The sequence below is a fragment of the Lagenorhynchus albirostris genome, chromosome 19 (assembly GCF_949774975.1).
Source record: "Lagenorhynchus albirostris chromosome 19, mLagAlb1.1, whole genome shotgun sequence".
In the NCBI taxonomy this organism is placed as follows: Eukaryota; Metazoa; Chordata; class Mammalia; order Artiodactyla; family Delphinidae; genus Lagenorhynchus; species Lagenorhynchus albirostris.
The window spans coordinates 45,834,708-45,853,121 of NC_083113.1; the positions used below are offsets into that span (position 1 = coordinate 45,834,708).

The 18,414-nt window shown below is 42.8% G+C and overlaps 1 protein-coding gene across 1 annotated transcript in view; it reads left to right on the plus strand.

The window, feature by feature from the left end:
* The window catches only part of PKD1L3 (polycystin 1 like 3, transient receptor potential channel interacting), a 22,766-nt gene extending 5,481 nt beyond the window's left edge, over positions 1–17,285 (plus strand). The window contains exons 3-8 of the mRNA XM_060129812.1: positions 2,569–2,787; positions 4,652–4,801; positions 5,037–5,214; positions 15,873–16,065; positions 16,720–16,881; positions 16,978–17,285. Of these exons, the coding sequence (XP_059985795.1) occupies positions 2,569–2,787; positions 4,652–4,801; positions 5,037–5,214; positions 15,873–16,065; positions 16,720–16,881; positions 16,978–17,131 (1,056 nt within the window). The 3' untranslated portion in view covers positions 17,132–17,285. The remainder of the gene's footprint in view (positions 1–2,568; positions 2,788–4,651; positions 4,802–5,036; positions 5,215–15,872; positions 16,066–16,719; positions 16,882–16,977) is intronic.
* Positions 17,286–18,414: the final 1,129 nt, after the last annotated feature.

The window sequence follows — 18,414 nt, forward strand, 5'->3', positions numbered from 1 at the left end:
GGGGAAGATCCCACATGCCACACAGCAGCTAAGCCTGTGCACCACAACTACTTAAGCCTGCGCTCTAGAGCCCACGAGCCACAACTACTGAAGCCCGTGTGCCTAGAGCCCGTGCTCCGCAACAAGAGAAGCCACTGCAATGAGAAGCCCGCGCACCACAACAAAGAGTAGCCCCGGCTCGCCGCAAGTAGAGAAAGCCCACACGCAGCAATGAAGACCAAACACAGCCAAAAATAAAAACAAATTTTTTTTTTTAATGTGAGAGTGTTATCCAGATTGAGAATACAAGGAACGAGGATTCCTTGGAAGGCTTCCGCACCATTCATGCAACCCCTCAGACTGGGAGCTTGTTAAAATGCAGAGTCTGTCGCAGTAAGTTGGGGCGGGCCGGAGAGTCTGCCTTCTGACAAGTGTCCAGTGCGGCTCGGCAGGGAAACCCCATGGAGTAGCGAGGTGGGGGAGATGTTCTTCTCTCCCAGCAGTGGCCACCTACTGCAAAAGGCATCAGGACATTTCCTGCCTCCTTGAAGCCTTTGTTATTTGGACTCCATGAAAGTATCAGAACTCAGAGTGCACGATGAGAATTCCTCCAACGGCCAAAAGTGGACTGGGCAACCAGAACTTAACCTTGTTCTGTGGAAGGAAATCAGTCATCCTGACAGCATTTTAGTCTTTTCATCTACAAAATCAGGTGTGGAATTGGTACCTTCCATTCATTTGCTTAGTGACATTTTAAAAGATATTTTTTATAAAGAAATGTTACAATATATGAAAAGTTATAGGGAATAATATGATTAAAAAATTAAAGACACCACTCAGCTTTATCACAAAGTTTGTATTTTGCTGTATTTAGTTCAAGTATTTTAAAATTTAAAATAACACTGGGATAATGGAAGATCTGGATCTATCCCTCTCCAACCTCATTTCCTCATTCTTACCAAAGGGTCACCCCTGTCTGGAATTTGGTATATGTGTTCATTCCTTTTTTTTTAATAAAGGATCAAACTTTTCTTTTTTAATGTATTTGTTTATTTATTTGGCTGCATTGGGTCTTCATTGCTGCACGCGGGCTTTCTCCAGTTGCGGCAAGCGGGGGCTCTTCATTGCGGTAGGTTCTCGCTGCATAGCACTGGTTCTAGGCGCGCGGGCTTCAGTAGCTGTGGCTCGCAGGCTCTAGAGCACAGGCTCAGTAGTTGTGGCACACGGGCTTAGTTGCTCTGCGGCATGTGGGATCTTCCCGGACCAGGGCTCAAACCCATGTCCCCTGCACTGGCAAGCAGATTCTTAACTGCTGTGCCACCAGGGAAGTCCTATGTGTTCATTCTTTCAGCAGATATTTATTGAGCATCTAATACATTCCAGACCCACGTATAGGAGCTAGTGTTGGACAAGAATGTCCTCATGAGCTTACTTTCCAATGAGGGAGGCTGACAAACTGGATTCATGAATGGTGGTTTGGTCTTTGTGTAAATGTCTTTGTGTAAAGACAAAGACATTTTGTGTAAATGGTACGATACTATTATATTTTTTGTGTAAATGGTACGATACTATTTTGTGTAAATGGTACGATACTATTATATTCTTTTTTTTCTTTTTAACTTTATTTATTTTTTGACTGTGCCTCACGACATGCAGGATCTTAGTTTCCTGACCAGGCGTCGAACCCGTGCCCCCTGCAGTGGAAGCACAGAGTTTTAACAACTGGACCACTAGGCAAGTCCCTATTATATCCTTTTTTTAACTTGCTTTGTTCATTCAGCATTCATCCAAGTTGATGAATCCAACTTCAATTCACTCATTTTTAACTGCTGTATAGCAGTCCATCAGTTGTGGATTTTTAAAATTATTTTATTTATTTTATGTTTGGCTGCGTTGGGTCTTCGTTGCTATGCGCAGGCTTTCTCTAGTTGCGGCGAGCAGGGGTTACTCTTCGTTGCGGTGCAAGGCCTTCTCATTGCGGTAGCTTCTCTTGTTGCGGAGCATGGGCACTAGGCGCCCAGGCTTCAGTAGTTGTGGCATACGGGTGCAGTAGTTGTGGCTTGTGGGCTCTAGAGCACAGGCTCAGTAGTTGTGGCACATGGGCTTAGTTGCTCCGTGGCATGTGGGATCTTCCCTGACCAGGGATCTAACCCGTGTCCCCTGCATTGGCAAGCGGATTCTTAACCGCTGCGCCACCAGAGAAGTCCAGCAGCCCATTAGTTTGCCTCTGCTTACTTATTTGTTTGTATGTTCTGTTACTGGACACACAGGTTGTTCTGATATCTCCTAGTTGTAAACAGTGTTGACAGAGACATCCTTTTTCACGTTTCCTTGTGCACATGTGCAAAATTCCCCCAGGATATACATTCAGAACTGGAATCACAGGATTCAAGGAGTTTTGCTTCTTCAGTTTTACTAGATGTTGCCAAGCTGCTGTGCCCATCAGTTGTCCCAGTTTACACCAGCAGAGAATAAGCGATCAGCCCTTGTTTCCCAGATCTAAATGCCTGTGTTTGTTTTACATGCGTCCTTTTCTTAGCACGCCAGTTAGAATCAACGTCTTGACTGTTATTCCACCTTGGGCCACAGAGCCCACTTTTGAGGACACAGTGTCTGTGTAACCACCTGACCTACTTGGGCGGCGATTTCTTCATTGTGCCTCGGGCAGTGAAAGCGGAAGACACAGCTGAGCTGTTCCTTCGTGTGACCAGCAACACCATTGGGGTGCCCCTGCTGGCCAGCCTTATTGGAGTCTATATGCTCATTTTTGTGTGGGCTTGGAGAAAGGACCAAGCAGATATGCAGAAGGTGATGAGACTTTGATTCCAAAAACTTTGCCACAATGTCTTAAATATGTGGAACAAGATGAAAAAAGAAACAAAAACCCTTCATCGAAAGAGGCAAGTAGGGGGCTTCCCTGGTGGCGCAGTGGTTGAGAGTCCGCCTGCCGATGCAGGGGACACAGGTTCGTGGGAAGATCCCACATGCTGCGGAGCGGCTGGGCCCGTGAGCCATGGCCGCTGAGCCTGTGCGTCCGGAGCCTGTGCTCCGCAACGGGAGAGACCACAACAGTGAGAGGCCTGTGTACTGCAAAAAAAAAAAAAAAAAAAGAGAGAGAGACAGGTAGGGACTTCCCTCTTGGCACAGTGGTTAAGAACCCGCCTGCCAATGCAGGGGACACGGGTTCGATCCCTGGTCCAGGAAGATCCCACATGCCACAAAGCAACTAAGCCCACGTGCCACAACTACTGAGCCTGCGCTCTAGAGCCCATGAGCCACAACTACTGAAGCCCATGTGCCTAGAGCCTGTGCTCCACAACAAGAGAAGCCACTGCAATGAGAAGCCCACTCACCACAACTAGAGAAAAGCCCATGTGCAGCAACGAAGACCCAATGCAGCGAAAAATAAATTAAATTTAATTAATTAAAAAAAAAGAAAAGGCAGGTAGTGTAAGAATTCAAGTGGGGCTTCTCTTAAATATCTCTTCATATCTTCTGGCTCAAGGCCTAGGGACTTAACTCTTTATCTCCATTTTTTTTCTTTTAGCCAAGGTTGAACCTTCATATGATTCATTTAGGTTGGGAATAAGCCAAAAGAAAACACCCAAAGAACTTAACTATAATCAAATACAAGTTTATCTCACTTAATACATTGGATATGAAAATTATGTGTAAGTCAAGTTATAATTTAACAGCAATATATAGGAAACCTGTAAGTGATCTTTTTTTTTTTTTAATTTATTTATTTTTGGCTGCATTGGGTCCTCGTTGCTGCGCGCAGGCTTCCTCTAGTTGCGGCGAGTGGGGGCTACTCTTCATGGTGGTGTGAGGGCTTCTCATTGTGGTGGCTTCTCTCGTGGCGCAGCATGGGCTCTAGGCGTGCAGGCTTCAGTAGTCGTGACACGCAGGCTCAGTAGTTGTGCCCCACGGGCTCAGTAGTTGTGGCCCGCGAGCTCCAGAGTGCAGGCTCAGTCGTTGTGGCGAACGGGCTTAGTTGCTCTGCAGCATGTGGGATCTTCCGCGATCACGGCTCAAACCTATGGCCCCTGCATTGGCAGGCAGATTCTTAACCACTGCACCACCAGGGAAACCCAGAATCTTTATTTTAAAACAAAAAAAATCCTTTGATGACAGTTTCTTTCTAATTTCTGTCCTATATCTTTCTTATATTTTCCTACATGTGGAAATTCTAGAATACACAAAATATGTTTCTTTATGGCTGTTGGTCTAGAATTACCATTTTTAGTAAATACAAATATAAGACAGTTAAATTTGAATTAGAAATAGTGAATGCATTTTTAGTATAAGTATGATCCCAAATTATTCATCATTTGTCTGAAATTCACAGTTAACTGCGTGTCCTGTATGTTATCTGATAACCCTTTCTGGGTGGGTGGGAGGTGGAGATATTTAGAGGTCCAAGACCCGATCAGTTGATTCCATGAATATTTCATTTTAGAGACATAAACTCTGGACTGTCAGCCCTTATTCCCCCCTTCTGTCACTTAACTTAGGTCTACTTATCTGTACATCTTCTCCCCACACCTCACCCTTTCTTTCCACAGAGCTGCCAAAGCTGCCGCAGTGCGTCCTCCTGTTTCTAGCTGGAGGATGCAGGGGTCTATGCTAAGTGAAGATCTGCTAGTTTTCTCGGTTCTGCTTTTTCCTGCAGGTGAGGGTCACTGTCCTGGCTGATAATGACCCCAGCTCTCAGTTCCACTACCTTATTGAGGTCTCCACGGGCTATCGAAGAAGGGCTGCTACAACAGCTAACGCTCGTGAAATAAATGTTCCTCATTTGTTACTTGGTGTCTTCCGCCATGTGAGGTACAGTCTGACTTGGTAATATCCCTGTGTCCAATTGTCCTTTACAAGCATCCCAGACAGTGATCTTTCCTGGTTCTAAATTGTACACCTGAAGAGCTCTTTCTGCTTGTCTCAGACCCCAAGACTTCATTTAATTGCAGTTTTCTCTGTCCTCATCTTTCTCCTTAGAGATAAACCAAAAGAATCCCGTGATAACTTCCTATACTGTATCTTTCATTGTCACGTTTTAGGTGGTTATCACCCTTTATGGATCAGAGGGGCAGAGCGAACCCCATCATCTTTGTGATTCCCAGAAAGCAGTCTTTGAACGAGGGGGACTGGATGTCTCCTTCTGGGTACTCCGTCTTCTCTGCAGAAATTACACAGCCTGCAGCTCTGGCATGACAGTTCTGGCGTCAGCCCTTCTTGGTAAGTACCTGTATCAGGCTGGCATGTTGCTTCTTCTCTGAAGATCTTTAGCATTCTGGGGAAAGACCTGCATGCCTTTACGATAAATAACTATAATGCTTTGGGCCAAATAGTAACAAATGACTGTTAGATTTTAGTTTCAGAGCTGTCTACACAGAAGAAACCCTGGAAGGAAATATGGAAAATTAACAACACGATTTTTTACGGGTGGTAGAATGATAGATTTTTTACGGGTGGTAGAATGATAGATTTTTCTTCCATCAAATGTCATGATGGTGAACAGCAAATAATAACAATGAAATAGTGCCTGAAAGTACCATAAATTGAAAGTATTTCTAAATATGAAAACTATCTTCAAAGAGTAAATTTAGTAAATGACTGTCTACTGAATATACTTTGGGTCAAAATGAAGAGCTTAAGGAGCGGGGAAGGAACGGAATTACAGTGTGGGATGTGCCTAGAGAGAGAGACAAGCGGTCGGTGATGAGTGCGTGCACCTGCCTGTGCTAGATCCAGATGATTCTGCGTCTTCCTTCGGCAACACTCTAAGAATTAGGGGAGGAGGGTGGAGAAATAATTGAATAGATGATGAAAATGAGTTAAGGTTGAGGATTATTGGCTTGTTGGGATTAGGAAAAAAGAAGGGAATGAAGTCAAAGGTCTCAGGCCGGTATTCAAACAAGTCAGTTGCTGAATATTGGCCACCTGAAAAGAGCATGCTGCTTGCCTAAAAGTGATAGCAAAAGAAGTCCTTCCCTGCTAGGCTAGACGCACCAACCACGAGGCCAGGATAGCCTGATAAGCTGCTTGCTTTCTGTTCAGGTATCTACAAAGCGGGTTGTTGCACTATCATTCCACTTTCATTTATAAATAATGTATAATAAGCACTTGAAAGATACTCAGCATCATCAGTCATCAGGAAATGCAAATTAAAACCACAATGATAGCACTAAACACCCACCAGAATGACTGAAATTAAAAAGTTTAACAAAACCAGGATTTGGTGGGGGGGGGCAGTTAGGGCTCTCACACCACTGGTGGGTGTAAAATGGCACAGCTGTGGTGGAGGACAGTTCGGTGGTTTCTTGTAAGGTTAAACATACATTGACCCTATGACTCAGAAATTCCACTCCTAGTTATTTACCCAAGGTCAATGAAGACATATGTCCATTCCGACACGTTCATAGCAGCCTTATGAATAATGGCCCCAAGCTGGAAACAACACAAATGTCCATCGGGTGAATGAATAAACAAATGTTAGTATGTTCATTCGATGGAATACTACTCACAACAAAAAAGAGCAGTTTGTTGAGACACACAGCAGTGTGGATGAATCTCAGAAAACATGATGCTGAGCAAAAGAAGCCAGACGCAGAAGGAGACATACTGCACGATTCCACATAGATGAAATTCTAAAAGCAAATTACTCTAGAGAGACAAAAAGCAGATCAGTGGTCACCGGAAGCCAAGGGTGAGCCTGAGGGGGGCTGACTGGGAAAGGCACAAGGGAACTTTTCAGGGTGATGATGGTGGCGCTTAGTACACAAGTGTATACATTGGTCAAAATGCATTGAATTTTGTACATTTTAAATGGGTGTCTTTATCATATGTAAACTATACCACAACGAAGTTGATTTTTTTTTAAGTATGTGTATAGGAAAAAGTCTAGTGCTATATACACTAAATTATTACCAATAGTTATTGCTGGGTAGGATTATGAATTTTTAAGTTTTTCTTCAGGGTACTTTTAGGTATTTCCAAAATTTTTTAACAATAAATTTGTATTTTATAATTATTGGAAGTACATTTTTTAATTTAAGGAGCTATTTCTCGTGGGTGGTACCATATAATTCTGTCAAGAGAGTTGTAAACAGGTGCCACGTGGTTGCTTTGTCGTTCTGAGTCCCTAAGTAACTGCAATGGGCAGAACCACACCATCAAGAACCCCTCCCACCACCAATTAACCCATGATATACATGTAACATGAAGAAGAAATAAACCTTTGGTTTTTTTTTAAAAAAAGCTATTTCTCTTAGAGGAAACACTTAAAGGAATTCACACCTATATAATATTTTCCACTTACTCTTATCACTGGTTTATATCAATTCTAATTTTATATGTGGTCTTTAATTATAATATTTTTAAACTCATAATGACTTTATGCTCCTCAGGGATAGAGATGCTGTCTTATTCATATTTGTATTCTCAAAAGCTCATACAGGGGCTTCCCTGGTGGCGCAGTGGTTGAGAGTCCACCTGCCGACACAGGTGACATGGGTTCGTGCTCCGGTCTGGGAAGATCCCACATGCCGCAGAGCGGCTGGGCCCGTGAGCCATGGCCGCTGAGCCTGCGCGTTCGGAGCCTGTGCTCCGCAACGGGAGAGGCCACAACAGTGAGAGGCCCGGGTACCGCAAAAAAAAAAAAAAAAAAAAACTCATACAGTGCCAAAATTATAGTAGGACTCAATAAATATTTGTTACAATTGGTAATTACAGTCAATATTGTAACAATAAATATTTGTTACAATTAAATTCTCAGAGTTACCTGTTCACCTCTAGAGCTTCATATCAGCTTGTTATTAAGGCTCTTTTGAAGACTTTCTTTAGTCAACATTTGCTTTTCTTTCTTTAATTGCAAAAGTAATAGCTGTTTGAATGCAAAACTTGGAAAACACAGAAAAGCAAAAGAACTACCCACCCCCAATAAAAAACAGACAGCCAGCATTTTTTCTTAGGAAATGATAATGCTTTCTATATCTTTCTATTGGTCATACTGAATGCATTAACTAGATTTTTCTAACACACATTGGAGTCTCTGTTTCTCTTCTGTATGAAAGAATAAGAGAATAAAAGCACAAAAAGACCAGTGACTAGTTTCTCACCAATCAGAAAATGAGTATTTTCTCCTTTTTTATACTTTGCTCTTAAATGAAAGCTTTAACAGTAGCTAAATTTATCTTTCTGTGAATGTGGTTTTCATTCCACAGGCTGCAGGATGGTAGTTCTTGCTTCTGCTGTCTGCTCTCTGGTGGATGAGGCTTTCTAGGAGGCTTGTGCAAGTTTCCTGATGGGAGGGATTGGTGGGTAGAGCTGGCTGTTGCTCAGGTGGGCAGAGCTTAGTAAAACTTTATCCGCTAGTCTGCTGATGGGTGGGGCTGAGTTCCCTCCCTGTTGGTTGTTTGGCCTGAGGCGACCCAACACTGGAGCCTACCCGACTCTTTGGTGGGGCTAATGGCGGACTCTGGGAGGGCTCACGCCAAGGAGTACTTCCCAGAACTTCTGCTGCCAGTGTCCTTGTCCTCACGGTGAGACACGGCCACCCCCTGACTCTGCAGGAGACCCTCCAACACTAGCAGGTGGGTGTGGTTCAGTCTCCTCTGGGGTCACTGCTCCTTTCCCTCAGTCCTGACGCGCACACTACTTTGTGTGTGCCCTCCAAGAGTGGAGTCTCTCTTTCCCCCAGTCCTGTCAAAGTCCTGCAATTAAATCCCACTAGTTTTCAAAGTCTGATACTCTAGGAATTTCTCCTCCTGTTGCCGGACCCCCAGGTTGGGAAGCCTGACGTGAGGCTCAGAACCTTCACTCCAGCGGGTGGACTTCTGTGGTATAAGTGTTCTCCAGTCTGTGAGTCACCCACCCAGCAGTTACGGGTTTTGATTTTATTATCGCGCCCCTCCTACCGTCTCACTGTGGCTTCTCCTTTGTCTTTGGGTGTGGGGTATCTTTTTTGGTGAGTTCCAGTGTCTTCCTGTCGATGATTGTTCAGCAGTTAGTTGTGATTCCTCGCAAGAGGGAGTGAGCGCACATCCTTCGACTCCGCCATGTAGCAGTAGCTAAGTTTAACTCAAATGTAACTTACTCACCTGTGATTTTATAAACTGCCTCAGGAAGAGAGTCCCAGAAATATTTTAGCTTTAAAGCAATCTGTACTTCTTGCACAGAAAATAATTTCCAACTAAAATTAAGCAAGACTTTTGACCAGAGGGATTTGAATGGTTTCATAGAGACTCTTGGGGAAGTAGCATCCTTACAGTAAAGGAGGAGGTTAGCTGACTAGGTACAGATGAAGTCAAACAGGCTGAACGACTAGGGGTCCCCGAGGACAAGTTCGTTGATGATTGAAATTAGGGGAGAAGGTAGACACATGGTAAAACACTGTGGTTGGAAAGAGGATGCAACTTCAGGGCCTGTGGCTCTGAAGCCAAGACGAAGCCACAGACCCAAATAGGACAAGTCATTAATATAAACATTAAAGACCACTCCCCACCTCACCCCCCAAAGACACCCCCTCAGACCCTGGTAATTAAAGGTAGAGGCAGATAGGATGCTTACAGAGGTGGCAGGGCACTGTCACATGTGGAACAAGAAAACTTATAGAATACAAACACCCACTGAACTATTCCTAGGTTATGGAAGTCTGCATTCTGGTGTTTGGTACATGAACTCCCTTAGAGGTTGGGAAGGAAAAAACGGGATCAGCTCTGGTTTCTTTCTTTAATTCTTGCCCCATGATGAAACAGAATCCATTTACTTGGACACTCACTGTCAGTGAAAAATTACTTCTTTTTTAACTTAATTTTTATTGCAGTATAATTGACATACAACTTTATATTAGTTTCAGGTCTACAACATAATAATTCGAGGTTTGTATATATTGTGAAATCACCGCCACCATAAGTCTAGTTAACAACCGTCACCATACATAGTTAACAGAATTTTGTTTTTCTTGTGCTGAAAGCTCTTAAGATCTACTCTTGTAGCAATTTTCAAATATGCAACACAGTATTATTAACTATAGTCACCATGCTGTACATTACATCCCCATGACTTGATAATTTTATAACTGGAAGTTTGTACCTTTTGACTCCCTTCCCCTGGTTCACCCAGCCCTCCACCCGCTACCTCTGACAACCACTAATCTGTTCTCTGTATCTATGAGCTCTGTTCTGGTTTGGTTTTTTTTTTCTTTAAACCTATTTGATGAACTCTGGTGTGTTGTTTATTTATTTATTTTTGGCTGCACTGGTTCTTAGTTGCAGTATGCAGACTTCTTAGTTGCAGCACATGGGATCTAGTTCCCCGACCAAGGATTGAACCTGGGCCCCCTGCATCTTACCCACTGGACCACCAGGGATATCCCTGGTTTTGGTTTTTCGTTTGTGTTTTGCTTTGTTTTTACATTCTACACCTAAGTGAGATCATACAGTATTTATTTGTCTTTCTCTATCTGACTTATTTCACTTAGCATAATGCCCTCTATTCACGTTGTCACAAATGGCGAAATGTCATTCTTTTTTATGGCTGAATGATATTCCATTTGTACACATACCACATTTTCTTTATCCATTCAGCCATCAGTGGACAATTAGGTTGTTTCCCTAAGATTACTTCTTACTACAGCAACTGATTCATGCCCACCTCCCTAACATGATTGTCTTTATTGTACTATAGGTATGTAAGTTGTCACTGACATGGCAGGTAAAAGGAAATGGCATTTCCTGTGCAATTGTTGGCTGGCCATGGACCTTGGAGAGTGTGAGCGTGACTGGAGCTTCATACCGGTCTCAGAGAAGGAGCTCTTTTCCTTTAGGTACTCTCGAGAAATTATGGTGCGCTACATGTCTCTGAGGCTCTGTTCATTTTCTTCACTCCTTTTTCTTTCTGTTCCTCAGACAGGATACTTTCAATTGATCTCTCTTCAAGTCTGCTGATTCTTTCTCCTGCCTGCTCACATCTGCTGCTGAGCCTCTAGTGAACTTTTCATTTTACTTACTGTATTTTTCAGCTGCAGTCTTTTTATTTTTCCAGCTGCAGACTTTCTATTGGGTTCTTTTTAAAAATAATTTCTGTATCTTCATTGATGCTCTCTGTTTAGCAAGACAGCATTCTCATTTACTTTGTTTTAGTTCTTTGATATGATTTCCTTTATAGTTCTTTGAAGATACTTAAAATAGCTGATTTGAAATCTTTAGTAAACCGAGTGTCTTGGCTTCCTCAACAATAATCTATTGACTTGTGTGGGGGGGTGGTGTGAGAGAAAGAGAGATACTTTCTTGTTTCTTTTCATGTCTTGTGATCTTCTGTTGAAAACTGGACATTTTAAATAATAGAATGTGGCAACTCTGAAGATCAGATTTCCTTCCTCTCCCCCAGTATTTGTTGTTCTTAGTGTTTGTTGTTGTCTAGTGTCTGTTTCTAACTAATTCTGTAACATCTGTATTCTTTGTCATGTGTGAAAACTGAAGTTTCTGCTCAGTTAGCTTAGTGGTCAGCTAATAACTAGACAGAGACTTCTTTAAATGCCTGAACCAGTAAGTCTCCCAGTCTTTGCTGAGGGGTTTTGCATGCATGTTGTGCCATGCCTTTAGCACTCAGCAAGGCAACTGACAGCTCTGCCTCAGCCTTCACTTCCTGCTTGCTGAGAGCTTCAGGGTCACCCAGGGGTGAAAGCGTAGGGCCTTCTCAGGTATTTCCCGAGCATGCATACAGCCCTGGGCATGCGTGTGCCCTTCTAGATTCCCAGGACTGTGTCAGAGCTTTTCAAAACTCCTGTGGACTTCTCATTTTCCAGCTTTTCCATTTAAGCCTTTTGGTTAGCCTGTCGTTTGCCTCCCGTATCAGGCAGCAGTGAAGGTAAACAGGTCGCCTCTGAATATTTTTGACAGTGCCCTCAGGGAAAAAGCCTTTTTCACTGGAAGAGCCTCCAGTCACATCGTATAAGGACAGCCTCGAAAGTGGAGTTTTCCAAGGAACTATCAGACAAATCAAACAATGCCAATTCTCTGGGGAGGGAAGCTTTTAAGGAGCTCCAACCCCATTCTCCTCCCTCTAGTGACTGCCAGGCTGCTGGTTTTCACTGTGATCAAAGGCTGTTGGTTTTAAGGTTACCATGGAGCTAGAGAAAGGGAGCTGGGAAAATAGGACAATTTAAAATGCCACAAAATTCACTGTTCTTACTAATATGCAGCCATTTTTCTTGCGTAAACACTCCCAGGTTAATACAAACCTTTGGTTATTTACCTGAATTCTGAAAATTTTGATTCCGGCTTTTTTGTTTGTTTGTTTGCGGTACCCGGGCCTCACTGTTGTGGCCTCTCCCGTTGCAGAGCACAGGCTCCAGATGCACAGGCTCAGCGGCCATGGCTCACGGGCCCAGCCGCTCCGCGGCATGTGGGATCTTCCCAGACGGGGGCACGAACCCGCGTCCCCTGGATCGGCAGGCGGACTCTCAACCACTGCGCCACCAGGGAAGCCCTGATTCTGGCTTTTTAAGAGAAGTTTTATCATAGCTTTTATGGAGGAATTTTCAGAGGCCTTTACTCCACCGTTTCCACTGACCCAAATGGATTTAGACAATTTACTACTTATAGCAGTAGTAGCAACCAGAGCAATAGTTTGTGTCAGTTCCCAGATTCGACAGGGTGATGTAATGAGAGCCGGGTGTTAGCTGCACATGCAATGGAGGTGCATCACAAAAGAGGAACCTCAAGGTTAGGAGACTCTGATCTGATATACCAGCTGCCAGAAAACCTGCCTATCCTTCCCTGTAGAATGAGACATTATCTTCATTAGCCTGGAATGTAGAGAAATCTCTCAAGGGGTGAGAAGAGGGCATTTGTATCTTTATGACCCTAGAATGTCTCTGGGGAGTAGGATGTCTCTATCTTTACAATCTGGAAATGCAAATAAGTTGGCTCCAAAGAGAGTTCCTGACTGTCCGTTTTCAGGGCTGTCTGCTTATACAAAGATACTTGAAAAGACAGTCCAGGAGCAAAGTTTTTATTAATGCCTAAATGGGAAGCATTCATAGAGAATTGCCTTCCAACACTGCCTCTGTTCTGTCAGTCTAGCTGTTATTCTTCTAAAGTATGTTGTCTTTTCTCTTTTTAATATTTTCTCTTTATCCTTGATGTTCCAAATTTTACCATAATTCTTTTCACTGTAGATTCACTGTTTATACTGTTTAGTACTCAGAATATACTTAAATTTTTTTTTGTTGTGGTAAAATACACATAACATAAAATGTAGTGTTGATATACAGAATCATGTCTTAAATTCGCAGAAATTCGCAGATGTCACTTCTGAAAATATTGCTCCTCTGACATTGCTTTACTCTATGCTGGAGCCTCAAACTGTCCTCCACGTTTTTAAGCCGCTCCTGCGTGCATATCTTTTTTGTCTCTCTGTGATGTGTTCTGGGTGAATTCTTTCATACTACCTTTTGGTTCACTAATTTTCTCTTTAACCAGGTCCCTTTCTCCTAATTTTTTTGTTTTGAGGACCATATTTTTCAGTTTCAAGAGTTTTAATTTATTCCTGTTTTTCATATTTTTTTATTATTTTAAAGTGAACATTATTCCTTGTATCTTTGAGCAACCTGAAATACTTAAAGTCTTTGTCAGACTGTCCCATGAAATTAATTTCTTCTGGACTGAATTACTGATTGTGTTGGCTGCCTTTCTTAGCATTAGATTTCTTCATGTGTTTAGGAATTTGGGCGTGTAGGTTGGTTTCATTTTTAAATCTCAACCTCTCTCTCTCTCTTTCTCCACACATCCCTGACTAGTACTTTTTCGATGTTTTCATCCAACCCTTCACATCACTAATCTAGAACTAGGTCTTATTATATTATACCATTTTGGAGCTCCTATTCCTCCGTGAAATTAAAGAAACCAGATCTGTTGCACGTCTTGTCATGAGCCAGTGGATCTCTTGGCTCAGTTCCTGGTCGTGGGGCTGTCCACTCTCACCCACCTCCCTACTTATAAATGTGTAGCCCTGTGGCAGTTTTTTGTTCTGCAGAATTCTTCCATGAGCTCCAGCCTCAACCCTGGCTTCAGGCAGTGAAGTTGGCTTTACTCTCCCTTTCCCCACTCCATGAATCACTTTCAGTTCCAGTTACTCTATGGGAATCAGACTTTGACCTGTGTATGCCTTCTTCCAGACCTGGAGCGCAGAATCCTGTGGCTTCTTCCCCACCTACCATCTTGTTTCTCATTCCAGTCCTCTTTCTCAGAGACTTTTATTTTGTTTTTAAGCCCAGCCAGTGTTTTGGGTTCTTTCTTTTTATATCCTATTTATAGTTCCTTTTGGAGTAGAGAAGGTGCTCCAAGTATGAATTTACCAAACTATCTTGAGTGGAAGCTTAATGCAAACTTTCTAAGAGTAAAAGATTTATCGAAACTCTGATAAAGCTAAAACAAGTTTTGGTTTTAAAATCTCATGCAATAAAATTACCCTTATCTTCAAAAACCTTTTACCCCAAAATAACAAAAAAAATCGTATCATCAAGTCGCCTGAAAGCTTCTTCACGGAGGTGCTGAACAGTGGCCGAGTTGTTGCTGTGCAGCTAGCTGCCAGGCAAACCACATTCTAGACTAGGGCACTTTCAGAATGAAATCTCCTGCCTTTCCTGTTCTAATTTATCTTGTTAGACACCTGTTCTCCTCCATGATTGTAGAAAATCTCAGCCAGGATTGTCTGTGGCTCTCAGTCACAACTTGACATCCCTGGACCCAGTTTACAAGAGTCCAGTGGCTCACCTGCTGCATGACCCTCCTTCTCTGCAACATGGTCGCCTATGTCACGTTCTAGAAGATGAACGGCACCACCACCAAGAGACATGAGCACACTGTGGGTGAGCCCTGATGTGTGCTGTTTGTGGCACGTAGTCCTTTGATTACTCCACTCTCCTTCCTTCCAAAGTTAGAAACAGAATGAGCATGTGCCTTCATTTTTCCTCTGCTGCCCTCACATTAGAATATACTCATTTAATTCCACTCTTAAAGGAGAATAATCATTTATTCTAACATTACACATTTTCCCACGGATCTCTTTTATTAACACATGATCAGGATCTTTACTGCCATGATAACTTGTTATCCTTAGATAATCATAGTTAAATTGCTAAATACTTAAACCTGGGAGAGGAACGCCTTGGAGATGATTTTAATTGTTGAGGATGAGGGCTGTACATCCTGCTTTTCTTTCAGTGCCCATTTGCTGTGACCTGGTCTGAACTGCTCGTCAGCATCCAAACTGCTGTCATCCTTTTCCCCGTCAGTCTTGGGATTGGGCGGCTTTTCCTGTTGATTCAACCACAGGAACCTCTGCCTCTCTTTCCTCCCATCCAGGCCTCCTGCCTCTCAGATGCTTCTTTTGAGCCTCTGTCTCTCTCACAGAGATAGATGAGGTACGCTTGGTATCAAATTTTACAGGTAAACGTCATGCTCCCTCCCCCATGTAGTGGAAAAGGTCAGTAGAAAGGATCTCCTGCAAGGCTCCTGAGGTCCTGTTAAACTTAATAGTTTTTCTCTAATTCCTGTCCCCCGAGTCATCACTGTGCCTCTGGTTTTTTTCTCTTCATTATGGAGTGATGTGAGCACTGATGTGTGTGCAGAATGTACTACTCTGGAGGTGTTTTAGTTTTCGACGTTTGATCAAACGGTCTCTTCTTCTTTCATCCTAGATTCTCTCATAAAACTAGTTCTGAAGCTACTGTAAGGTGACTTCTTTCTGAAAAAGGAGAGAAAGTGAAAAACTGAGGTTCTTTACACTAAGCATATGCCCAGAAGAAACAGCCTTCTTACCATCTGTAATTGCTACCGGTCCTGGGTTTAATGTAAAACTAACTTTTCTCATCTTGGTTCTACATTCAGGAATTAAAGGAAACTGTGGAATTCCTGCTCAGAAGAAATACGTACCTACTCTGAGTGTGAACAGTCTTCATGGAGTTCTTTCTTACAACATTAACCAGCTGGTGAAGCTCTTATCCAGCTTCGTCTGTTGTTACTTAGAGGGTCAAGGCCGTCACCAGCGGGCAGAACCCTACTGGGCAAATGGTAAAGTTCAGTAAGTTTCCATATCTAATCTTTTATCAGCCTCCCACTCTCTTACTTTCGTATTCATTCTTACCTCTCAGCATAACCAACAGGCATGGTACGACCTTCTGCTTGTTTTAATTTTCTTAAACTTCCAGTATGGGGCTGATAGCTTAGATCCCTCTGATGGCTTCTTAGACAATATATCTGGTCTTACAAAGTAAAGGATTAAGGAAAACCCACAAAAAATGTCCTATCTCAGACCCCCATATTTCATCTACTTTGTCGGGGGCTATTGAAACTTGTCCTTCTTTTTCTTCTATGGAATGATGAGATTATGTGATTTTTGGATTCTTGAATATAGTTTGGGCCTTCTGAGCACTTAGAGTTTACATGTACTGCAGTTCTGATGAAAAAGTGCAATTAACTTTACAAGTTTTTCGATTCTGTATCAAAGTATAGAATTTTACAAGTTGCTGTGAATTCACCAGCGTGCTCAGAGAAGACAGTAATTCTGCAGGTGTTGGGTCCAGTCTCCAGTGACTGGGAAAATTTAACCTCATCATCAGTTAATGAGTTGCTAATTTCTACCAGGAATTACTATTTATTGAAATCTTCCACTTGTCCAAGTGTCAACCTGGAATGTACTTTCAGTGGTTCCTGAAAACCACCATCATTTCCACAGTTACCTGCTCAGAGTTCTGCGGAGGCTTCAATCTCACTTAGGCACACTGGGTCCCGCCCAGGCCCATCAGCCTTGTGACTTCCTAGATGCAGTCAGCCAACTGCAAGAACTCCAGGAACTGCTGGAAATGCGTATTCTTCCCACAGAGCAAGGGCCATCCAGGTAATGCATAGCACCAGGCTTTATCACCTGTAATCTTCCTAAACCTGTCTCTCAGCTGTTGGCTATGAGATTATTCCTTCAACTTCTGTTCCTAAGGGACGCAGCCAGAGCCTTCCCCATCCTGAGCCCAGACGGGAAGCAGCCCATCTCTAATGGCCGGCTCAGATGGTTGACTTACTTCTGCTGGCTCCTTCTGGTGTCACTAGCCTGGCCTCAGCCTTTTTTGCAGCACTTTATAACCTGGAACTGAACAAAGACCAAGCCACCAGCTGGGTTATTTCGATATTATCATTGCTTCAGAACATCTTCATCACCAGTAAAGGTACGTGAGAAACAGTGACACTGGCATGGGAGGAAACATTGTAGTTGCAGGAAGCTTGGGAAACCGAGGTCTGTGGGTGTCAATCCAGGGTGTCTAATGATTCTTACAACTTGACAAAAACAAAAAAACAAAACGGAAATTGGCAGAGTGAAATTTGTTAGGGGTATGTGTGCAGTAGTCACAGAAAAAACTAACTAGAACTGATGGACTAGTAGAAGTTTAGCAAAAAAGGATTGGGAAGTTAAGAGGGACAAGTAAAAAACCAACACTAAACTATGTTAAAAAAAAAAAAAAAACAGAAAATTTACCTTTTAAAAATCTTCCCTTTCCTGGGCTTCCCTGGTGGCACAGTGGTTAAGAATCCGCCTGCCAATGCAGGGGACACGAGTTCGAGCCCTGGTCCGGGAAGATCCTACATGTCACGGAGCAACTAAGCCCTGCGCCACAACTACTTAGCCTGTGCTTTAGAGCCCATGAGCCACAACTACTGAACCCCCGTGCCACAACTACTGAAGCCCGCACACCTAGAGCCCGTGCTCCACAACGAGAAGCCACAGCAATGAGAAGCCTGCACACCACAATGAAGAGTAGCCCCCACTCACTGCAACTAGAGAAAGCCCACGCACAGCAATGAAGACCCAACACAGTGAAAAATTAATTAATTAATTATTTTAAAAAGATGGTAAGTTTTTTGTTATGTGTATTTTACTAATTTTTAAAATCCAGTCTGTTCACATTTTCCCAGTTGTCTTATAAGTATTTATAGTTGTTTTGTTCAAATCTAAATAAGGTCCATGTGTTGCAATGAGTTTGTCTCAAGTATTTTTAATATTTAATCTATAGATTCTCCCTCCTTTTTTCTGTCACTCTATTCCTGCTATTTTTCTTACAATATATGTATTGAAGAAACCAAGTTGTTTGTCCTATAGAGTTTCCAACATTCTGGATTTTGGTGACAGGATTCCTTCTGCTTTAAGAACCTACAAGCACACTTGGGGAACTTTTAAAACTCTTAGTGCCCAGGCCTCTCTCCAGACCAATCAAAGTGTAATCCCTGGAGATGGGATCCAAGGCCCAACATGTCAAAAGCTTCCCAGGTGATTCCATTGTGCAGCCCCATTTGAGACCCACTGATCCTAGAAGAGGAACAGAGTACAAGGAGTAGGTAAACCTTAAATAAAAAGAACTGCTGGAAGAGACAAACCAAAAAA